This window comes from Podarcis erhardii, assembly GCF_964252035.2.
Source record: "Podarcis erhardii genome assembly, chromosome: 13".
NCBI lineage: Eukaryota > Metazoa > Chordata > Lepidosauria > Squamata > Lacertidae > Podarcis > Podarcis erhardii.
The window spans coordinates 45,104,982-45,129,823 of record NC_138502.1 but is presented as its reverse complement, the minus strand read 5'-3'; the positions used below and the strand labels follow the sequence as shown (position 1 = coordinate 45,129,823).

The 24,842-nt window shown below is 43.1% G+C and overlaps 1 protein-coding gene across 2 annotated transcripts in view; it reads right to left on the bottom strand.

The window, feature by feature from the left end:
- Nucleotides 1-441: 441 nt before the first annotated feature.
- Nucleotides 442-24,842, bottom strand: part of EIF2AK3 (eukaryotic translation initiation factor 2 alpha kinase 3) — a 45,706-nt gene continuing 21,305 nt past the window's right edge. Inside the window, exons 5-17 of one of the 2 annotated variants that reach the window (XM_081836255.1) lie at nucleotides 23,818-24,052; nucleotides 23,439-23,601; nucleotides 21,045-21,182; nucleotides 19,694-19,816; nucleotides 18,040-18,260; nucleotides 16,720-16,829; nucleotides 15,172-15,294; nucleotides 13,840-13,989; nucleotides 9,431-10,205; nucleotides 6,686-6,853; nucleotides 5,156-5,257; nucleotides 2,889-2,951; nucleotides 442-1,490 (exon numbers count right to left, since the gene is read on the bottom strand). In XM_081836255.1, coding sequence (XP_081692381.1) covers nucleotides 1,326-1,490; nucleotides 2,889-2,951; nucleotides 5,156-5,257; nucleotides 6,686-6,853; nucleotides 9,431-10,205; nucleotides 13,840-13,989; nucleotides 15,172-15,294; nucleotides 16,720-16,829; nucleotides 18,040-18,260; nucleotides 19,694-19,816; nucleotides 21,045-21,182; nucleotides 23,439-23,601; nucleotides 23,818-24,052 — 2,536 coding nt within the window. In that variant the 3' untranslated portion in view covers nucleotides 442-1,325. Of the gene's footprint in view, nucleotides 1,491-2,888; nucleotides 2,952-5,155; nucleotides 5,258-6,685; nucleotides 6,854-9,430; nucleotides 10,206-13,839; nucleotides 13,990-15,171; nucleotides 15,295-16,719; nucleotides 16,833-18,039; nucleotides 18,261-19,693; nucleotides 19,817-21,044; nucleotides 21,183-23,438; nucleotides 23,602-23,817; nucleotides 24,053-24,842 lie in introns of both variants that reach the window. The other variant, XM_081836254.1, reaches the window with a different exon arrangement.

The window sequence follows — 24,842 nt, the reverse complement described above, 5'->3', positions numbered from 1 at the left end:
ATCGCTGTGCAGTGAAAGCAGCAATCGCTCTTGCTGTTCTGGCTTCTGGGATAGCTGCGCAGCCTGCATTCGCTCCATAAGACGCACACACATTTCCCCTTACTTTTTAAGGAGGGGAAAAGTGAGTCTTATAGAGCAAAAAATATGGTAAATTGCATTATACTTCGTAAATGGCAGCAGAAATCAGAATATACTGTCTAGGATTCAAAAGGTCATGTGTGCTACGGGATGTTTTCAGTTGTTCTTCCTATTGCAGCCTGCAAAAAAAGAGGTTAGTATGGCTTAGGTAACCCTCCCGAGTTAGGTACAATGTGATGGATGCGATCCATCTGTGAGACAGAGAAATATTTGGCAAAGATGCATGGCTCTTTGGATTGCAGCCAATGGAAAACGGCAAAAGGAGTTACACTGGTTATTATTTAAGGGGGGGGGACAACTGCATCTAAATAAAAAAAGACTTTATTAAATCAGACTTGAAAAAAGTCACAGTAATTAAATGCACCTAACAATTGTTCCAAGTGCATACTGTACACCGCCAACCCAAATGGATTGATCTTGCCATTTTATAAATAAAATTAACATATTTACAGTGAGAAAAGGGTGTCATTAAGCAATAACATCCTGGTAAAGAAATGTGTCAGAATGATTACTACAAGCCTGCAAGATTACAGTGGATGCTACATCCAGGAAATACAAAAAATAATAATGAATTAATGCTTAATTTGTTATTGTTGTAATTTGAACCCAGGTTCAACCAGATTTTTATTACTAAATCTTCTTCCATCTTCATCTAAACACTTTTCAATAACTTCTACTGTGTAGAAACAAATCACCATTTGCTCTAGAACTGGCTACCAATAGTAAAACTATTCTTACTTTATCCTCCAGGGACAAAATATAGAGGGGTTTTTTAATATATTTTAAGCTTGTTTTAAAGGTCTTCATGTCTTAAATGAACGTAATCAGGACCTAGATGTCAGAGTTAGAGAGACCACTTGGTTCTATAAAAATACAGAATTTAATTCTATTTACATAACAGGCATCCTTTCCAAATTCCCTAGAAAATATTAGCACAATCCAAACACCAAAGGGTGTATCGCAGCTAAGGTAGGCCAAGTTATGGTGTGAAAGTCATCTGAAAAGCGTTAAACAGAAACGATTAGCTTCGTCCCATGATAATTTTGTGCATAAAACTGAAATGAGAAAATAAAGCTCTGAGCAGGAATATTCCAGTGACATTGCTTAATGCTGGATTATCCTGCTGAGTGACCGCTCCGAGATCTGTCCAGTGTGCTCATAATAATTGTGCCATCTTGTTTACTCAGCTATCTTGAATGCTTCATTCCGGATGTACTCATTGTCCGTGACCTTTGCCTGAGCACAGGCGTTGCTGGGAACTCGACGTCTTCAAATAAAGGGTTTTCGATGATGTCTGCAGCCTCTGGTCTTTCCGTGGGGCTTGGAGACAGCATGTGCTTTACCATTGCATACTAAATGGAAAATAGGGGAAATCTGTGAGATTTTAGACAGTGGAGATGTTTTCAGTTATCCTCAGGGCCCAGCTCTAGTCTGCCTCCCGACTATAGTGGTTCCCGGCAAGACGAATGCCTCGCAAGACGAAAAACCCGCTAGACGAAAAGGTTTTCCGTTTTTTGAGGTGCTTCGCAAGATGAATTTCCCTATGGGCTTGCTTCGCAAGACGAAAACGTCTTGCGAGTCTTCCCCCCCCCCTTTTTCTAAGCCGCTAAGCCGCTAATAGCGCTAATCCGCTAATAGGGGTGCTTCGCAAGACGAAAAAACCGCTAGACGAAGAGACTCGCGGAACGGATTCTTTTCGTCTTGCGAGGCACCACTGTACAAAAGAAATGCAAAGACTCTCTTTGCACTGCGTTTAAGAAGCAATTTGGGCTCATCGTAACCACAATCTTTTATTTTAAAATTCCAGTGATTAAATACGTATTTTACTTACTACTTACTTCTCTTGGAGGTCTTAAGACTCCTTTTTTCCTTTGCAAAACACTAAGGGATTTTTTTTTTTTAATGAACAATTTTCTCAATGAAATGAATTATAATTAACTTAAGTTTTTGCCCAACAGAATGGTACCTGATATTTCCATCTCTGAAGCTAAGATAGAAAACTTGATAGAAAACTGCTTGTGGAACCCACACAAACTGATTTAATTAATATTAAGGAGAGCTTATGGGTTATTTGGTTATATAGCTTTTGGGTTATTAGGGTGTTGTGTGGACACAGTGGTGCCTAGCCCCTGTTAAATTAATATCCTAGATTTCTCAACTTATTTCTATAGGAAGCATTTAAAAATATTTTATTATATGCCCACTTACTTTTTCCCTGCAGAGATTTTGTACCTTAAGGACAACCTGAGTCTACTGATAACTCCTCCCTTGTTTGTGGCTGGTGCAGTTTTGATTACATAAGCATGTGACTGGGAATACTTAATAATCGGTAATTAAAAGGACTGGATTGCTTGTGCATAGCAAATAAAAGGGTGGGCAAACACATTCCTTTTAATGTGGTGCCAGGCTTAAATAAACGATTTAACGACACACAGTACTACTGTTAGGAGAGCAAGCATAAACCAGAAATGAAGCCCAAATAAGATGCAATGGAATTCCTTTCAACTTTAATTTCTTATGGACTTATTTCATTAACATCAATTGACGTCATGATAAAAGTTGTTCCCCTTTGAAATCACAATAAGGCATGTGAATTTTCTAACGAAGTGGTGCACCACCGTTATTTATTTCAGCTTGTTAAAATGTTATTCCCCCAAGATAAAAAAATAAATTCCACAGCTTAAAACTATACTCCAAGCAAAGTCTGAAAATAAACCACACAACCAAACCAAGGTTATATTAACACTTACCTCCTGTGGATATTTCTGAATGAAAAGTGGAGGGAAAGTCAAGTTCCTTACTTCGCTCAATGTCTGTAACAAGAAAAAAAAATTAAGCCTTTGTATTGTCATTTGAAACATTGTTCTTTACAAGCCATACACTTGCTTTAGCTTGAAGCCCTGAACTGTACTTCTTTAGATAACAAAAGCAGAAATCACATTTTCACAGTCCACAGACTCATGCAGATCTTAAACTATGTAAGCTGCCCCGCATTTCTAGCAGTGCCGAGGGCCTTCTGGCGGTTCTCTCCCTGCGAGAAGTGAGGTTACAGGGAACCAGACAGAGGGCCTTCTCAGTGGTGGCGCCCGCCCTGTGGAACGCCCTCCCACCAGATGTCAAAAAAATAAACAACTATCTGACTTTTAGAAGACACCTGAAGGCAGCCCTGTTTAGGGAAATTTTTAATGTTTGTTGTTTTATTGTGTTTTTAACATCCTGTTAGGAGCTGCCCAGAGTGGCTGGGGAGGCCCAGCCAGGTAGGCAGGGTATAAGTAATAAATTTATTATTGTTGTTATTGTTGTTGTTGTTACAGCACTACCTCTGTTATTTATCCCATCACACATTAAGTTTTAGATTGAAAAGCATCAGAGTAGGGCCTGTCAGTTGGAATTTTGTAATTCTGTGTGCCAAAGGGTCTGCCCTACTACTGAAACAGCAAATATTTAACCGTATGGAGAAATTATAGAAGTCATGAACATTTCTATCTGCACAGTTGTATTAAAATACTCCAGTTATTTTATGTCTTCCTAGATCGGGGTATGCAACCTAAGGCCCAGGGGCCGACTGCGGCCCAATAGCCTTCTCAATCCGTCCCGCGGACGGTCCAGGAATCAGCATGTTTTTACATGAGCAGAATCAATCAATCAATCAATTACATGAGTAGAATGTGTCCTTTTATTTAAAATGCATCTCTGGGTTATTTGTGGGGCCTGCCTGGTGTTTTTACATGAGTGGAATGTGTGCTTTTTTATTTAAAATGCATCTCTGGGTTATTTCTGGGGCATAGGAATTTGTTCATTTCCTCCCCCAAAAAATAGAGTCAGGCCCACCACATGGTCTGAGGGACGGTGGACTGAAAAAGGTTGCTGACACCTGTCCTAGATACATAAAAATGTAAGGTGTCATCACACTTTGCAGTTCATTTGACTGCCAATAGGTGGTCACAGTAACTGCCATGGATGCTGTAGTTCAGATTCCTGCATTACAAGGGGTTGGACTAGATGACCCCTGGGTGGCCCCCATCTCTACAATTCTATGATTCTATGGATGGCCAACCCAGGAGAGCTGTTTAATGAGGGGGGGGGAGCAGGCAGTGTGCTGGATCCAGTCTCTCTCCCCACCCCCACTGAATGCTTTTGGGTTTGGTATACATTTCAGCTTCCATGGAAGCCGGTATCCCTTTTATATGTAACATTTGGGGGTTTCCCTTTAGTGGACAAACATATTTAAAAAAGAAGAATTTACAAAATCAAGACCAGCAACTACCAGAGCAAAGGCCCATTGTTATGCTCCTTATTTTGGGGTAGTGATGGTGGAGAGAGCATTACACAGAAGCATTTAAAATGTACCGTGGGGATAATTATGAAAGGTCACAACTTGCTTCTGGTGCAAGAAAGTTTCCCAAAATAGGTATTGCAACCATTATTCCCTTTACAGTGGTGCCTCGCAAGACGAAATGAATCCGTTCTGCGAGTCTCTTTGTCTAGCGGTTTTTTCGTCTTGCGAAGCAAGCCCATTAGCGGCTTAGCAGATAAGCGGCTTAGAAAAGGGGGGGGGGAGGGGGAAAAAGTCGGAAAAACTCGCAAGACATTTTCGTCTTGCGAAGCAAGCCCATAGGGAAATTTGTCTTGCGAAGCACCTCCAAAACGGAAAACCCTTTCGTCTAGCGGGTTTTTCGTCTTGTGAGGCATTCGTCTTGCGGGGCACCACTGTATATTGTACAAGCTTTCAAAAGTGTACAATACAAAAAACTGATATGAAAACCAGCCTCAACTTGGGCTGTTTGAGCATTTGGCGTAGTCTACAATCTACATGACAACGTACTTTTACGGGTGTCCCTGCCTACAGTATCTCCAGAACACCTGAGGTGTATTTAGTAGCTGCTCCAGCGATATTATAAACCCACAACTCCATGCCAGTAGTATTCTGCACACCCAACTTTTATCTTATTGCTAAGCTAAAATCTACTTTCTCATTGGGAAGAGAGAAGGATAGCTTCTAGCAGGAGGTACCTACCCTGACTCTCTCCATTTGAGTGCTGAAAGGGTAAAGGAGCTCAAACAAGATCAGCCCCAAAGAAAAGATATCCACTTTGTGTGAATAAGCGTTTCCATAGACCTAGAGAATTCAAGACAAAAAAAGTGGTGGTCAGGCAATTGGATCTTTTGAACTCATACAGGCCACAATTATTCCTTCCTACACCTGTCTCTGACCAAACCCAGCAAAATATACAGAATTGGAGCGAACTGTGTATCAGTTGATATCTAATCATCTTTAGCTGGTTTTAATAAATGTTAATGGATAATAATTTCATCGTAAGACACCACAATTAGTTGAAGAGCATGAAAATGGTACAGACTTACTATGCCTGTAACTCAAAAATCTACTTCATAATAGCGGCCAACTAATACATGCAACAAAATTGAGGAATGTGGGAAACCCCTTCACACATATACACCAACCCATGAATGGTGTGTATTTTCGAATAAACCGTTATTCACAACAGCAACCCTTCCCTCTAATAAACTGTAACCAAGTGGCACCAACTGAGAAGGTATTGGGATGTTCAGGGGTACCATAAGGCTGCAGAGATATGAAGCATCTTTAGAAAGAACCCTAAGGGACTCCAGCTCAAAACAGACCAATGAGGACAGAGCATCCACTAAGAGTCTCTTGAAGGGTGAACGGATAGCAGGGACGGGATAGACTATCAGGCAAGAGGGCATGGCTGGCTGGACAGGAAACAGGGGCACTTCACACTGCAACATTTTATTGCAGGCCACACTTGCAAATATCTGTTCCTTGACACCCAATACAGTGCTCACTGGAAGGACAGATCCTGAAGCCGAGGCTCTAATACTTTGGCCACCTCCTGAGAAGAGAAGACTCCCTGGAAAATACCCTGATGTTCGGAAAGATTGAGGGCACAAGGAGAAGGGGACGACAGAGGACAAGATGGTTGAACAATGTTCTCGAAGCTAGGAACATGAGTTTGAGCAAACTGCGGGAGGCAGTGGAAGACAGGAGTGCCTGGCGTGCTCTGGTCCATGGGGTCACAAAGAGTCGGACATGACTAAACAACAACTGTCTGAAAACACGTAATGACACCCAGAAATATTTTAAAACATTATTCTACATCTATAAAAAGTTGAAGTTATATGATTCTCCAGTGTACAGAATTTTTAAAAACCAGCCACCAACGAATGTAATGAAAGCCAATATAATATTTAAAGCCTGAAAAGGTTACACACACACCACACACAGTCTCAGCAATCCTCACTACAACCTTGTAGATGGATCAGAAATATTATTATTTTTATTTATTGAATTTATATACCGCCTTATACCCGGAGGTCCCTATTCCCATATTGTAGAGGAGTACTGAGACTGGAAAAAAAGAGTTGTTTGTCCATTGTCACTCAGTCAGCTTGTACCTGAGACAAGATAAAAAAAAAAAAAACAGCTTCTTGGTTCACAGTAGCATCTAGGTTTTCAAAATTAAAGTGGCATTTAGCTCTGCTGATAAAACCAAGGCATAGAGCGCACCTGTTCTGGGCTCATGTAGAGCTTGGTCCCAACTTGCCCCGTGTGCCTGTCATAAGCTGGCATTGGTGTTAGAACAGAGTTGTCTTCTTCGTCTTGGTCCATTTCAGTCACGAGCCCGAAATCCCCAACTTTCACTATGTCATCCATTGTGAAAAATATGTTGGAGGGCTAGAAGAAAAACAGATCCGGTGAGCAGGTGGAGGACCAAGTCAATATATTAAGTAAGACCTAGCTTGCTGTCCACATCTAGCAGGTCCTGTTCAATTGCGTCAATACATTTTCCTAATTTGCTGAGCCCTACAACATTTGGGATGCGGGTGGCACTGTGGGTTAAACCACAGAGCCTAGGATTTGCCGATCAGCGGTTCGAATCCCCGCGACGGGGTGAGCTCCCGTTGCTCGGTCCCTGCTCCTGCCAACCTAGCAGTTCGAAAGCACATCAAAGTGCAAGTAGATAAATAGGTACCACTCCAGCGGGAAGGTAAACGGCGTTTCCGTGCGCTGCTCTGGTTCGCCAGAAGTGGCTTAGTTATGCTGGCCACATGACCCGGAAGCTGTACGCTGGCTCCCTCGGCCACTAAAGCAAGATGAGCGCTGCAACCCCAGAGTCGGTCACAACTGGACCTAATGGTCATGGGTCCCTTTACCTTTACCCTTACCTACAACATTTGTGGAAGATAGCCTTTGTCTACCCAAAACGTAAAACACACATGTGCTGATCTGAAAGCCTTCCTGAAGATTCTGCCGACTTTGCTGCAGGACAACAGCTTCAAAATAAAATAGAAGCGGTGGTGGCACACTTTATAGGTGTAAAGCAGAAGCAGAGTGGCCCACAGTGACAGAATTATGCTAGACAAGGATAGTATTTTGATGGGGAAGTGATGTGAGAAGCACACACCTTTCTCCCTCTTCCTTCTGCTTGCCATTTGCTCTGTGACTGAAACTCCTTGGTTTCATAGGCCGGATTGTACCTGCGCTAAAGCTCACAGAAGTGCAACCAAGTCCTTGAAGGAACTTTCCCCCTCTTTTGAGAGCACATCCACCACCTTTCTGCCTTATGTCAACCCCCAAGGTGGTTCACATAAAGAAGCTGCCACTGCAGCTGGGGGCAGGATGGGGGAGATCAGGGGTAAAGTTATCCGAGTTGCCAAAGCCATTGCTGATCCCTTTGAGACTGCATAGCCTTCTCTTCAGTGGAGGGCAATGATCCTTGAAGGCAACTGGAAAGGTTGCAGAAACCAAAGGAATCAACAATGCTCTCAACTGAAGATGATTGCCGCTGCTCCCACTTAAGCTGCGGTGTTTTTGGTAGAAGTGTTTTGCCTTGGTTTGTTTCTTGGCCACAAGGGACCTTCTGACGCCTGAATGGCCTCTGCTGCACTGAAAGTGGTACATGACCAATGGACAGAAACCAAGGACATGGTGTATTCAACATCACCCTTACACATTCTTAATATTTTTCCCAAGTATTAGATTAAGGCCTTAGCGCTGTGGGTTAAACCACAGAGCTTAGGACTTGCAGATCAGAAGGTTGGCGCGGGGCGAGCTCCTGTTGCTTGGTCCCTGCTCCTGCCAACCTAGCAGTTCAAAAGCACGTCAAAGTGCAAGTAGATAAATAGGTACCACTTCGGTGGGAAGGTAAATGGCATTTCCGAGCCCTGCTCTGGTTCGCCAGAAGCGGCTTAGTCATGCTGGCCACATGGCCCGGAAGCTGTATGCTGGCTCCCTTGGCCAATAAAGCGAGATGAGCACCGCAACCCCACAGTCGGCCATGATTGGACCTAATGGTGAGGGGTCCTTTACTTAAGTGCGTAAGCCAGAAATAAATACTCTAGTGCCCAATAAAATGGGGAACCTGCTATTACAAGTTTTGGGATTGTAGTCAACTTAGTTCTGCTCAGAGAAGGCCCACCAAGTAGCATGCATTGAATGGGTCGACTCTGAATTTGACTAAGCTCCCTCTTAAATCTGCCTCGAAAATACTCCTTCTCAGATTCTTTTCGGTTTATAGACATGCTAGAGGATGAAGGGACATGCGAAGATATACAAAGGGGAACAAGTGAAAGCTTAAGCTGCCTGTGTAACACACATCTACAACTAATGAACAGGAAGGATGCTCTGACGCAGGTAGAATGCACAAGCAGAAATAATCATATGGAGAAAGAAATCTGAACGGATGTAACCAACTGCTTCAGATCCTATCAAGTACATTTCAAAGAGAACAATGGTTTCTTAAGGTCAGGTCAGAACAGCAGTTCCTTGAAAAGTTGTACAGTGGTACCTGGGGTTAAGTACTTAATATGTTCCGGAGGTCCGTTCTTAACCTGAAACTGTTCTTAACCTGAAGCACCACTTTAGCTAATGGGGTCTCCCGCTGCTGCCACACTGCTGGAGCACGATTTCTGTTCTCACCCTGAAGCAAAGTTCTTAACCCGAGGTATTATTTCTGGGTTAGTGGAGTCTGTAACCTGAAGCGTATGTAACCCGAGGTACCACTGTCTCTTAAATCAAACGGAGTGAGGTTGCACAAGGAAGATGTAGCAACTACTGTGGGAGCACTGTGCTACAGTTCCCAGTTTGGACTTTGGGTCAGCCGCACTAAACCCTCATTTGATACTCTGCTAAAGGGCAAAGAGCAATGAACAAAATTCATGGGGTTCCCAAGCATGCACATGCAGACTCCTAACTAGCTTGTGCTAAGGAACTGAAAGTTTATAGTCAACGGTGTTGTTTTCCGGTACAAACCTTGAGGTCCCGGTGCATTAACCCTTTCCCATGCAGAAACTGCACAGCTTCAGCTATCTGTAGAAAGATCAGCAGGCAATCTGTCCTGTCTCTCTCCTCTATCGTACATCTTCTGTTCATCCAGTCTTTGAGGTTTTCTTTCCTACAGAGCTGCATCTGAATGTAAAGGTACACTTTTGGAGTGGTAGGCATGGCTTTTTGTGCAGAGTTCTTAGAGAAGTCTAAACTTAAGGTCGTTGGTCTTGGTGGAGAAAGAGACAAAGGGCTTGTTGAAGACGACTTCCTGTTACTGGATCCTTTTGTGCTTGTTGCTTTATCCTCACAGTGGCTATTGTCAAGTGAGTCATCTGTGTTGCTTTCTTTACTAGAAGTATTATCACAACCGGAGTCTTCAAAGACAATAGACGAAGAGGTCCTCTCCCTCACTCTCACTGTTGGCATGGCTGGAAGACAAAGTTCAAAGGAGTTTCCAGGATCATTTTCATCTACAGTACTACCCTCCATATCACAGTCGGCAAGGAAGCTGTCTTGCATGTTTGACACAGGATCTGCCAACTGGCTCAAGTCTCCGTTATCAATGGCAGAGAATTCCAAAGGGGAGAACTGGCTCTCTGATGAATCCGATTGGCCACAAGGTATCCCAACAGAAAGCAAGGTCTTCCTTTCTACAGATGTAGCAATAACTTCAATGTGTTCCTTTGCAGAGAATGGCTCAGTTCTAATTTTAAATGATGGCACTTCCATTGGGCTGGGAGAACTGAGTGGCCAATCAGTACTTAATTAAAAAAAAAGGAGAACAGAACATTACAAAACTTTTGGTCATTTTAAAATGCATTACCTAAAGAACAGTATCAGCATAGCTTTGGATTTTCTTTCTCAAAATACTGTAGAAGTATAAACAAGTTAAACTAACATAAATAAAACTGTCACCAGCTACTGGGAACCACCATCAAATATTTTTTCGCCGTTGTTTTTTCAACCATCAGTGTTTTACCTTTTTTTTACCTATGGACAGTATAACAAAGTATGTCCCCCTGAACCCTTTTGATACTTCCCTGTGAGGTGGCACACCTACCACCAAATGTTCCAGAAAACCACATCACTGATTGGGTACGACACAACATCAGGTTTCATCCTCACCCCTTTTCTAATCTCCCCCTATTAAAGAATCTAGGGCAGGTAATTCTTTAAAAAGCAATATAATCAAAATTTTAACTTACTTTATGCAAAAACAAATTTGAGATAGCCCATGTTTGCTTGTCCCTAGCCTTCAGTCTGTTCTAGGTTCCCCTGTAAGTCAATTCCTTGTAAGCCGTTTTGAAGTCTACAGTGTCCCGTATTCACCTTCTTCCCAAAACTATTGGAAATAAGTGCACATTCTTCAAGTGGCCTTCTGCAAAGGTACACATACAGAAATTGCAGCTCCACAGAGCAGCATCTTGGAAACTTCTAAAGCTAAAAATGGTGGGAGATTGTTACCCCTTCCCTGGAGAAAGAAGTTCACTACATTAGGTTTGTGCCTTGATAGGCAAGTGAGTGCCTTCCTATTCCTGAGTACACACTTCTGGAGTGTGAAGACCAACTGAAAAAAGAGCCTGCAGGGGCAAGGAGTAACTGAACAGAAGACAGTCAAAGAATCTTCCTTACAAGTAAGCAAACTGCCTTGCCTTGTTTGAAGTTTCTTACAGGCACACATATGGCAGAGTAGCTGGCTGGCTTACTGGTGGTGAGTGAATACTAATCAGCTGAAAACACTACAGGGACCACCATTCCAAAAGGATGCTGTCTTGCCAAGTTTGAATATCCAAAATGTGGAATGTCCACTCCACATCATTCTTAGAGTCAGAGAAGGACCGATTCAAAAAATGATGACTAGTTGCACTTGAGCAAAGAGCCTGCAACATTCTGCCAAAATGATAACAACCAAAAAAAAGCAGTTTTGTAAGACATAACTGCAGTTCACAGGTAACCAGAGGCTAAAACAGGCAGCTGTAAGTTAAGTCCAAGCTCCATAAAGGGATGGACACATAGACAGGAGAATGGAAGTTACAGAATAATTTCAGAAGATACTTATAAGGGATGAGACCAGACTGAGTAGTAATCAGCTGAACAGCAATAGGCTGATGAGCAGAAAAGTGAACAGGCAGGGAGCAGCTAGCCAGATCCAGGGCATGTTCCAAAATCAACGGGGACAACCAAAGGCAATGCATCCCGTGCAGCCATATATGATTTCTGAGTACCTAGCTTCCACAAGTTCAAAAGTACCATAGGTAAAGGTAAAGGGACCCCTGACCGTTAGGTCCAGTCGTGACCGACTCTGGGGTTGCGGCGCTCATCTTGCTTTATTGGCCGAGGGAGCCGGTGTAAAGCTTCCGGGTCATGTGGCCAGCATGACTATGCTACTTCTGCCAAACCAGAGCAGCACATGGAAACGCTGTTTACCTTCCCGCCAGAGTGGTACCTATTTATCTACTTCCAATGCGTGCATTTGAACTGCTAGGTTGGCAGGAGCAGGGACTGAGCAACGGGAGCTCACCCCGTTGTGGGGATTCGAACCGCTGACCTTCTGATCAGCAAGCCCTAGGCTCTGTGGTTTAACCCACAGTGCCACCCACATCCCTTCAAAAGCACCATACCCCAAGGTTAAATAGGGTCTGAAAGCTTCTACTGCACAAAGAAGTAGCAGCCCAGGTGCAAATGAGCACCATGAGTCGACATGCAATGTTTTGGTGGGCCAAAGATACTAGCATTGTTTTTATACTTCTTGTTATGCGCAAATGATGCCACTCGGCAGCTTTGGGGCACTTTGAGATACTTGGATCCCATGTCCCAGTAACCACAGAAGCAAAAAATGCTCATCGTGCATGAAGGGGTGTATTCTCCCACATTCAGAGGCATGGTGCCCATTGCAGGCATGTCTTGAATATTTTTCCTGTTTTCTCTTTATTAATCATCACTTCACTTGACATTCATTCAATGTTCTTCTTGTCATTCCATCTGCGCTCAGGCTCAGATAGTGCATAAGTGGGTTGTGCAACTGACTCAGCTTGCCCCTCTCCCTCTGAGTCAGTGTCCAAGCCACTGTCAGTTGCCTAGCTCACCGCTAAGTCCTTAGGCTTTGACTACATAGTTTTTACAATATTCCTTCAAGCCCAAACAATGCACGAAGCTTACAAGGGTCAATGATGCCGATAGAATCCCATTTGAGAATCCAGGCTGTGCTGAAGGTTGTACTAAAGAAGTCTCAGAACTCGAAGGCCTCAAACCTCAGAAAGCAGAAATGCCAGCATCAGGGTCAGGAGACAAACCCTGTCCAAAAGCCAGCAGATTGTTGGCAAACAGTACATTACAGGTTTTTAAAGCCCATTTCCACAAAGCAAAAAAGTGCAGAGTACTATTTAATCAAGCCTGCTTAGTAAACCTGAGGTAGAAAATGAACAATACCACCCTTTCCCAAGAAGAAAGGCTTGTTGTTCCTGGGGATTGGGGACCTTCATCCCACAGCAATGAGAGTTTTAAAAGGTGTCATAGTACATGCAAGGCCAGGCAGTTCTCATGGCTACTGAAGGCCTAAGAAATAACTACAGTGGTGCCCCGCAAGACGAATGCCTCGCAAGACGAAAAACTCGCTAGACGAAAGAGTATTCCGTCTTTTGAGGTGCTTTGCAAGACGAATTTCCCTATGGGCTTGCTTCGCAAGACAAAAACGTCTTGCGAGTCTTTTCCCTCCCCCCCTTTTTCTAAGCCACTAAGCCGCTAATAGCCACTAATCCGCTAAGAGGGGTGCTTCGTAAGACGAAAAAACCGCAAGACGAAGAGACTCGCGGAATGAATTAATTTCGTCTTGCAAGGCACCACTGTACAAGAGAAAATTCTCCATGATGCTCCTCTGAAACTACTCCTAAAGGGAGGGGGTGTACTTTCTCCCACCTTTTAAAGCTCTAGAAATCTCTGATTATTGTATCAACATCTCACTTTTCTTCCATCATGGATTTCAAAGTGGAGGTCCTCAGGTAAATCTCCCACCAAAGCCTGCTTAGCTTCTACAGGATGGATGCATCGTTTGCCTGAGACCATGTCCTGTTTCCTGTGCAGATGCACATCCTGTATGTGTACTTGCATAAATCCCATAAAGAAAAAAACAAAAGTTTTGAAACAAAGCAGTAAGATGAGCCAGCCGAGAGGCTGTCCAAGTACATGCATGTTATATTTTTAAAGCTAGTGCGAAACAAATCCGGTAGAAGATAGGGACAGCTAAACAAGGACTCATAGAACAATATACAATTATTATACAACTAGAAGTTACAGTGCAGAAATATAGAGCTTTCTCACTTCTTGCAGTGAGAGTACAATACTTTCCAGGGAAGTATAATGCTTTCCTGAGACTTTCCAAGAACTGAAAGTGATACCTTTCGTCTTTTAGCCACAGTTTGTCCATTCTTTCCTGCCAGCTTTCAGGCGGCGCTTCCAGCCATGCATTGAAATAGCGAACAATACAAGGATGTTCAAGTTTTGCTAATGCTTTTACTTCACGCATCACCTTCTCACGAGCCAATTCCCTAAAATTGAAAGTCATCATGTAAATTAAAGAAGAAGTCAGTTCTCTGTGGGGGATGAACTGGAACAACTTTTAACTGTCATGGTTATTTTAATTTATGAAAGACAAATGCTGGAAATGTAAAGAGATTGAGGGAACATTCTTTCACCTTTGGTGGACGTGCCCAAGGATTAAAGCTTTCTGGGAGATGATTTATAATGAGATGAAAAAGGTATTTAAGTATACCTTCTTGAAGAAACCAGAGGCCTTTCTCCTGGGCATGGTCGGCCAATTGGTGCCAAAGAAGGACAGAACTTTCTTTATGTATGCTACAGCAGCAGCAAGAATACTTATCGCAAAGTATTGGAAGACACAAGATCTACCCACCCTGGAAGAATGGCAGATGAAGGTGATGGACTATATGGAGTTGGCGGAAATGACTGGCAGAATTCGAGACCTGGGAGAAGAGCTGGTGGAAGAGGACTGGAAGAAATTTAAAGACTATTTACAGAAACAGTGTAAAATTTATGAATGTTGAAATGATGTTGGATTAAAAATAAGTGGCATTAGTGATAAAGTTAGAAAGAGTATGCAAAAATGTATTGATGGATGAAACTATTTGAGTTGTGATATGTTAAGATACAAAGTTAAAGATGAAAGAGGGTAAGGATTTGCTGATTTGATTTTGTAAATGGGAATACAAAAAGGGGAGGTGTGAGGAGGTCAAGGAAAGAAGGTCATGAGTTTTAAAGTTAGAAAAAGAATAATGGATTTTTTCTTTTTTCTTCTTTTTTTCTTATCTATTTTTTGTATCTTGTATTTTTTGGTTTTGTGTTTTCTCTTGTTTTTTTCTGTTGTATTTTGTTATGATTCTGTAAAATCTTAATAAATATTTATAAAAAAAAAATAATAATTTATGAAAGACAAAATTCTGCTTCAAGTCTCATGCTCTGGTGTGTGGACACCACACTACAGGTACACTTTGTAAACAGCACTGCAGCAACTTATTAATAACACAGTTTTTTTCTGCTTTGTTGGGATGAGAAAAAGTACCTAAGAAAACGTTCAACAATGCCCCAGGAACTCTTTTGGTGTGCAAGACATGTCGTAGGATGAGACCAAGTAGGACTGACATGTGGACCACAGTGCCACCTAGAGATGCATCACGGAAAGGAAACTAGAAAATGAAAAGACATTTACTTACCTATTTGGAAGACGAATTCTTTTAATAGCGTAGTTGCAGTCATCCACTTTATTTCTGGCTTCAAACACTACTCCAAATCCTCCACGACCCAGACACTGAATTGGCTCAAAGTCGGTTAGATATCTGCAAAAGAAAGAAAGGAAAATGCTTGTGATTAAGATTTGATTATTATGATAATGATTAGCAGTTCATCTAAAATACAGTCATACGTCGAGTTGCGTTTGCTTCACGTTGTGATTTTTCAGGTTACGAACGCGGCAAACCGGGAAGTGTTTACTTCTAGGTTTGCCGCTCTGTGCATGCATGATCTGTGCGCATGCGCAGGAGTGCTCTATCGCGTCGCGCGCATAAGCGACGGTCTACTTACGGACTTTTTGGGGTGCAAACGGCACCCTGGAACGGATCGCGTCCGTAAATAGAGGTACCACTGTACTAGAGACGCATTTCGGTTTACTTTTGCACACAAGAGTGGTTTAAGTACATTCAGCCAAATATTCCTCTTAAAACATAGGAAGATTCCTTACACCGTATCAGCCCATTACTATGTCCAGCTGGGTATTGTTGAAGCGAGATGAGCGCCGCACCCCATAGTCACATTTGACTGGACTTAACCGTCTAGGGGTCATTTACCTGTTGACAATGACTCAGAGCACCTCTCCAGGGTTTCATACACGAGTCCTCCCCAGCCCTAACTGGAGAATCTGGGACCTTCTGCACATAATGCATGTGCTCTTATCCCTGAGCTACAACCTACCACACTGTAACATCTTCTGGCAACTAGAGCATTTTTTAATTATTATTTAAGGAAACCCTTTCCACGCAAACGGCATCTTTTAAGTAAGTGTAATGGTTCTAGGGGTTGCTTGTGCGTAAATCGGCGCCACGCTTGGCTGGGTTACCTGGGTGAACCCTTTCTGTCCAGACAGCCACTCATCTGTGACTGTCTCAATCGCTGGCAGAATCCGTCAGTGGGCGTTTCTTGAACTTCTTCCAGCAAAGAAGCTCTTTGACGCTTAGTCTCCGCCTACTCTCCCTGCGCAGAAGCCTTCTGCGCAGGGAGGGTGTGGGCAGCGGAGGACCCGTGCTCTCCCCGCTGGTCTCCGGCGAGGAGTCATGGAGCCCCCTCGCCGATTCCCCCATCTGCCCCCCTTCTCCACTGGTGCTACGCTGATTTCCTTCCCCAGAAGATGGGCTGCTTTTCTCCCTCCTGGGACGCTCTCCGGAATCCCTCTGGAGCCCTCCCTCCTCCTCTGGCTCCGATGGCAGTTCCCTGACAGTAAGTAAGTCTCAAACAGCACCCACCCCACGTTTCAGAGCCACAACAACAGGAGGCATACAACATACACTTTCCACTTATTTCCTCTTAAAAACTGTACCTTGTGCTAAGTAGGAGGCTGCTTTTAAAGCTCCCCTGAGTTTGAGGGATGGCTTGTTGAGTTTTACGGAGAAGGAGAATTGCTTTTGGAAAGAGGGACTCAGAAAGAATGCAAGTCCATTACATTCCGAATGGTGCACAGAAGAGAGGGATAGAAAAGTAATTGCTTTTACCTTGACACATATCCAGAGTTCTGAAAGTCGCCCCAGCTGTTCTCTTTAGCCTGTCCAACTGCAGGTTCATATTTACTGTCTGTCTGACACTGAGTTTCAGACTCCTTCCGCTGCTGAGATAGGAACAGATTGTTTATAACTGAGGCAGCTCAATACTAACTTTATTGACAAGGATGGAAGAACAAAATTTAAAAGGTAGTGCTACATCCTGGCCACCACACACAAAAATTGGGGGAGGAGAGAGAGAAAGGACATGATTTTCATAAGCTAACATTTGGAGGTTGTTTTTGGTAACAGTAACTTCCTGCATGACATGGAAGGGAGTTGCTTTGAGGACAAAGCAATATTTGCCAACAACATTTTCCCACACCCACCCTTCTAATACAGTGGTACCTCGCAAGACGAATGCCTCGAAAGACGAAAAATTCGCAAAACGAAATAGTTTTTCGTTTTTTGAGTTGCTTCGCAAGACGGATTTCCCTATGGGCTTGCTTCGCAAGACGGAAACATCTTGCAAGTTTGTTTCCTTTTTCTTAAAACCGTGCATTCACTTCGAGGAGCAACTCATAGCACGCGGTGTGGTAGCCTTTTTTGAGGTTTTTGAAGACTTTGGTGATTTTTGAAGCTTTTCCAAAGTCCGTGCTTCGCAAGACGAAAAAATCGCAAGACGAAAAAACTCGCGGAACGAATTAATTTCGTCATGCGAGGCACCACTGTACTAGATGAGCTTTTCCACTCTGTAGTGACACAGCAGAGGATTGTTGAAACCTTGAAAACCTTTAAATAATTAAAAGTAACTAAGCTGCAAGATGGGATAGGCACCGAGGGAGTGGTGTCATCATTCACAATCTCGGGTAAATCGTAACTGCACATGGCAATTGCCACATGCTTGACACCTGGAACAACATTATATCATTTATAAACTGCCTCAAACTCTAGATGCTGTACAACCGTTTGTCAGATAATTAGAAAAGAGGAAAGTAAAAAGTTCACTACATTTAGAACTGCGAAAACATGATCATTGCAACTCAACTGCAATGTGGAAGCTTCAAAGCACAGCTTCAAAGGGAAGTTCTTGCTCTAGATATAACTACCTGGTTGTATAAATTTCTATTAAAAGTAATGATCAGGACAAGTGCCTGAGACAATCTAGCAGTCAGTTCTTATGACAACCTATTGATTTAGATGAAACCAAAGCAAGCTCATATCAAGTTCGTAAGTGCTGCATTTCATTACTTGAATAAATGTAATCTAAAACATGAAAAGCCTCAGAAGGGAAAACATGCAGTTACACTTCAAGAATCGATTCACTCTACTTACTCGATTGCGAACATGCGGGTGGAAAAGTCTACGCACAATAAAAGTTGTGGCCACAATGCAAAATATGATGGTGCTAATGATTTCTTTCCACCAGTGCAGAAGTAGAACTGGATCTTTTTTGCGGATGTTTTGTGGATAGTTCATGTCAGCAAATCTCACGGTGATCTGGGTGCTTCGTCTGTGCCTCTCTCGAGTGTAGTAGGGCAAAAAATAACCATTATCTATATATTTAAAAATATGAACAAAGGGTATAAGAATGTTTTCGTAAATCTACAAACCACCAGGTAGTACTAATCTTTCGATAAATAAAATTTCCCCTTTCAAATGTTGTTGACCAGTGAAAACCCCATGTGGTGGCCAAAGACACTGGCTAGAATCTAAAGATTATGTCCAACTTTAGGCAAATCCAGTGAGAATTTTGATATTTTGTCCTTTGAACAGTGACTCTCTATACCAGAAGTCGATCGCGATCTACTGGTAGATCCCCGCGGGGTTTTGGTAGATCGCGGTCGATCTCTGGCTCCCTTTCCTTAGCGTTGCTAAAACTGACTCCTGTCACGCCCCCTCGCCCTGCCCTCCATTGTTGTATGATCTCTGTAAGGGAAGAGAATAGCTTTCTCAGTGCTGCTGTTCTGATCCATAACGATGTTTTTGTGAGTGACTTTGCCCCTTGCCTTTAACCCCCCCCTAAAAGGGAAGTCCCCCCGCAAAAAAGCTTTTTAAACCCCTTTTTAAAATGGGGCTTTCCTCCTCCCTAAAAAAAGCTCCACAACTTCTTTGAGCTGAACCCCCCCCCAAAAAAGGGGGTAGATCACTGCCAGTTTTTAATTCTGAAAGTAGATTGCAGTCTCTTGAGAGTTGGCCACCCCTGCTCTATACCATACTAGAAGATTTTTGAAATCTTTATAGAAAGCTACCAAGTCAAACCATTGGTCCTTTTGGTTCAGTACAGCCTACAGCAAGTGTGGGGAATCTTTGGCCCTCTGTATGTTTCTGAGCTACAACCAGCTAGCATGATGGGAATTGTAGTTCGGCAACATCTGGAGGGCTAACGGTTCCCCACACTTGGTCTATGCTAAATGGCAGTGGCTTTCCAGGATTTCAGGTCTCTGCTAGCCCTAACTGGAGATACTAGGGATTGAATGTGTGGCCTTTCCTCGTGGCTCTTCTTCCTTTCAAGATGGGTTTTGCAATGCAGCATGGAGGCTGCTCTTCAAGAACGATGCAGAAAGCCTCCTTGGGCTGAGGTTCTCTATAGGGCTGACAAACTCTTCCAGTACAGTGGTATCTCGGGTTAAGAACTTAATTCATTCTGGAGGTCCGTTCTTAACCTGAAACTGTTCTTAACCTGAAGCACCACTTTAGCTAATGGGGCCACGCTGCTGCTGCATGATTTTTGTTTACATCCTGAAGCAAAGTTCTTAACCCAAAGTACTATTTCTGAGTTAGCGGAGTCTGTAACCTGAAGCGTATGTAACCTGAAGTACCACTGTATTCAGAAGACAGCCATCTCAATTTATTTAGGGGCTAACAATTAGGGTTCCACAGATACCATGATTTATTTTAACTAGGTTTTTTTCTGTAAGTATAAAAAGGAGCTAGGGGTTTCACCTATCAAAACCATGGATGAAAACAAAGCATAGCTCACACACACCATAGGGATACTGCAGGACGGAAAGGGCACCATTACTGTATTCCTCATGAGAAAACTTGTCATTGCTGAGACATTTATCAAACTCATCTGATCCCACCAGCACAGGAGTTCTCGAAGGAGAATCTAGAAACAATGCATAATTTTCAGAGTGAGTCTGTTTCACACATTTGAATGAGCATTCCTGCATGCATAAAACCTTTCAGAAATCCTAAATAGTGCTTCTAGAAATGGCTAAAATCATCCAGAGCAGGGGTGAGGAACCTTTTTGGCCTGGTGGGCCAGATCTTCATCTGCCCCCACACTGAGGACCTACTTAGACAGGTACCACATCATGATGGCAGGTGACTGACAAGTGGGTGGTCCTGCCCACCCTGGAAAGTTGACCTGATGGTGGAGAGAGACAGTCAGCTTTGCTAGCACATTCTCCACTGGGAAAATACTAGTAAAGCAGGACTGAACCCCACCAGTCAGCTGACTGATTGACAGATGGGTGTAGTTGGGGGCTTTTGGCGGGGGAGGAATTGGCTTGCAAGCCAAATTTGGATCACCTGGCAGACAAATATTGGCCTGCAGGCTGGAGGTTCCTTACCCCTGTTCTATGAATTTCAAGTTTTTCTATTGCTGTAAAAAATGTACACCTGACAATTGTTAAAATGCCTCAGCTAGAAAATTCAATAAGCAGTGACAGGTTTTCCGTGGAAAATCTTCCATTTTTAGAAATGCCTTATGTACTGAAATTAGTAACCTAATGAATAAATATAATGCCAGCTAAGTTGGCTCTTTGGAATGATCAAAAAAAGATAGCTATCCTTAGAATGAATTAACAAACAAACAAACAAACAAATAAATAAATGCAAAGCACAGCTTTGCAAGCATGCTAAAATTCCCAGCAGTGCTTTCATTCCCTCCCACCACTCAAAATGTAAACAGGGTTAGAAAATAATATGCCATGCTGTGTCAGGTCTTAAAATATTTACAAGTATTCCGGCAAATGTAGCTTCTATATAAAGCTAGTATGGGGAGCATGTGAACCTATAGATGTTGCTGGACTACAATTCCCATCATTCTTGGCCATTGGCCAAGCTTGCTGGGCTGATGGGAGTTGTCGTAGTAGAGCAATGTCTGGAGGGCCAAAGATTCCTACACTTGATGTAAAGTTTTGAATTAGTTTCAACGAAACACTTGAATCCACTCGGAGTGCAGTTTTGTGACACCCAACCATCAGTAATCAGATATCTCGTGTCAGCTATGTTCAAAATATACATTTGAAAACAGTAATAAAACTCTCTATCAATATTATGGTCTATCACCTTCCAATCTGAAAAAAGATAATCCTAGGAACATCACTTACGAATCAATGGTTTCCACTTGATTACAGGCAAAGGGATAACAGCATTATCATTTCTGGACTCCAAAGCTTTAGGGTTGGTTGGGAACTTATCAGAAATTCTGACCGATGACTGAAGGTACAGCTGGCCTTTGTACATTCCTGCATAATAAACCACAGATCATTATTTATCTCAAGGATTATCATTTTACTTGTGTGCACCTTTAAGAATAGAGGGGAAGAGAATACAAACGCCTAAGCCGTGAATTCTAGAGCAATGCAAAAGATGCACTGCCTACATTGTAAGATGATATTATTACATCTACCTACCGTATTTTTCCATCTATAAGACGCCCCCATAAATAAGATACCCCCTATTTTGTGGGACTCAAATTTAAGAAAAGAGGGGGAGAGGGTTCAGAGTATAAGACGCCACCTAATTATTGACATTATTTTTTAGGGGGGAAACCTAGTCTTATACATGGAAAAATACGGTACCTAGGAATCTGAAACATGTACTGTGCAATAAACTAATTAAGAAATAGAATCATTTTCATAACCAGCAACTAACATTCTTGCTCTATGCAGCTTTTAAGCAAGAAAATCTGCAAAAGTATAAAACTGAAGCAACCTCTGGAGACTCCACTTGCCTTAGTTGTTAAATCCCCCAAAAATCCAACTGGAAGTAACCACCCTATCTAGGATGTCACCCTCTTTCAATCAGTGAGCTCACAACTTCATGACTCATGAGCTCTGAGGATTGGTTCATTATTTATAAGAAAAGCCAGAGATAAAAACTTTAAAATACAAGTAAACACTATTGCAATATTCCATGCTTCAGCCCAAGGCCAAATGAATTCTGATAGATGGTCAAGAAGTTAGTTACAACAAAATCTAGCAGTCTCATTTATTGATTTTCAGGAATGTGCACATAGTAGTGGAAGGTTGGAAGCACAGACAAATATTTCTGAAAAGGGATAACCCACAAACCACAATTCACCAGAAAGAATGGAAGCCGCTCACTGTAGGAGTAGGGGGAACTCTGGAAAATAAGAGCCACTGAAGGACTGATACTTTCTAAGACTACAAGTCTATGGCAAACATTAAGTCTTATCAGCAATTCACCGACAACAGAGAAAAGGCCTACTCTAATCGAACTACCGTATTTTTCGCACCAAAGGATGCACCGGACAATAGGACACACCTTGTTCTAGAGGGGGGAGAACAAGAAAAAAAAAAATTCCCTCTCTCTGCTCAGCGCCCCTTCAGCGAAGTGCAGGAGGCGCTGCGCAGAGAAGGGGTGAATTTCCCCCCTCTTGTTTCTCCCCTCTAAAACAAGGTGCCGTTTAAGGTGTGTTCAGTCACCTTCAGACGGCTACCTTGGAAGCCTGGAGAGCGAGAGGGGTCGGTGCGCACCGACCCCTCTCGCTCTCCAGGCTTCAGGTTCCTTTCCACCTGCACTTTGGGACGGGCGGGGGGAAGCCCACCACCAGCCCCAAAGAGGTCAGGGAGCAGCGGAAAGGCGCAGCGGAGAGGCTGCTGCCATAGCTGCGCGTCACCTCTCCAGCCAGGAGAGGGTCGCGGGGCTGTGGCTTCTTTAGCCCCACGTGTGCTCTCCCGGCTGGAGAGGTGGCGAGCGGCTAAAGAATCTCCTGCCATAGCCGCGCGTCACCTCTCCAGCCAGGAGAGGGTCGCGGGGGCTTCTTTAGCCCCGCGCGCGCTCTCCCGGCTGGAGAGGTGGCGAACGGCTAAAGAATCTCCTGCCATAGCCGCGTGTCACCTCTCCAGCCGGGGAAGGGTCACGGGGGACTTCTTTAGTCCCGGGCGCGCTCTCCCGGCTGGAGAGATGGCGCGTGGCTAAAGAGGCTGCTGCAATAGCTGCGTGTCACCTCTCCAACCGGCAGAGGGTCGTGGGCTATGCTGTCTTCGCTCCATAGGACGCACACACATTTCCCCGTCATTTTTGAAGGGGGGAAAGTGCGTCCTATGGTGCAAAAAATACGGTACTCTCTATTTGTGGATTTAGTTAAAATCATACTCTTTGTGCATGTAATGGGACAATATTTTACATTGCTTAGTAACTCCAGCTGCAATAATAAGCTAAGGTCGTACTTAACCCCCAACACTTACTAGAAATGAGATCCCACTGAATTAAACAGAATTTACACAGGATCAGGGTGCACTGTTCATATTGATGCATGGCTTTTGTATCAAGAATATTGCACTGATGCAACAAATATCCCACTGCCAAAGCAAAACACACAATACTTTGGATTTCTACCATGTTGTTCTTTGGCTTTTGCGGAAACGCTTAAATTAATTATACCCACCTAAAAAGAAAAGAAAAATCAAGAATCTGTCTACTAAGGGTTTGGACAATGCAAAGATTATGTCTTGTGTTGAAAGTTGGTGCTGTACCTAAATAGACACTGGACTCCGTAGCTCCTCGCGCAGCTTCCACTATGTCTTCTTCATCTTCTAAGACATCACTATTGGAGGTGTAGCTTGTGTCATCAAAGAGGCTAATTGGAATTACCTTGCCATCCTTAACCAGCCAGGCAGAAGCAACAGGTGTGCAAAACTGCAGATAAAGTATGAATATTTGAAAATCAGTTCAATGCATTTTCTCTGTAATACCAAATCTTTTAAGAGCACAGCTTTTCATGAACTCAAAAAGTGAACATATTACAAAAGCAAAACATTAAAAAACAAGCCTCAAATTCCAGAAAGATGCAAGGTATTTTTGGCAATGCTGTAATATTTCTAGAAAGCGTCAAAATGTTACCATCTTTAGTACCTGGTATTCCCATTCCAGATGTCCTCCCTGCTTATTAAATGCCATCACCTTCCAGTCAGCTACTGAGACCTTTATCACTGTATCCTTCATTACAGCCTCCTGCTCTTCCACATCTGAAATTATTTTAGAATCTTCTTTGTTTACATTTGGTTTCAAATTGCCTTCAAGAAATCCCATTCTCTTTTCAGTGTCTGGAACATAGCGCAGTTCAAAGTGACCAACACTAAAATTCCACCTTTAAGTTAAAAAAAGAGAAGATGAAGACCGTGACTGCAAATCAATCCAGTTTTTATAATATGTAAAAGGAGACAACATGGTATTTCTAAAGTAATGTAAGCCTATTTGCACTGTAATAATAAAGCATGTTATCTTCTAACACAGTACACAAGCTTTTGACTTCACACAAATCTTATCCACAGACTGGGTGGTTGATAAAGGAAGGGGAAAGCAGTACTTCTGAGCCAAAGGTAAAGGAAAAGGACCCCTGACAGTTAAGTCCATTTGCAAGCGACTGTGGGGTTGCGGTGCTCATCTCGCTTTACTGGCCGAGGGAGCTTGTGTTTGTCCACAGACAGTTTTTCCGGGTCATGTGGCCAGCAGGACTAAGCCGCTACTGGCGAAACCAGAGCAACACACGGAAACGCTGCTTACCTTCCCGCCGGAGCGGTACCTATTTATCTACTTGCACTTTGACGTGCTTTCAAACTGCTAGGTTGGCAGGAGCTGGGACAAGCAATGGGAGCTCACCCCGTTATGGGGATTCGAACCACCGACCTTCCGATCGGCAAGCCCAAGGCCAAAGCACGTTTGAAAACAAACAGCTTCTCTGCATCTTCAAAGGAGGTTGCTATAATGTGAATACAGTTACAGCAACCTCCTTTGAAATTTGTAAAGTGCCAGTCACCTGACACCATCATCAAGATTCAGTTCCCCACCATTGCCTTAGCGCATCAATGTAGGTAGAATACCCCTCCAGTTCCTCCCAGCCTGGTATCTGCAAAATACATCAGGGCACTGGGCAAGCC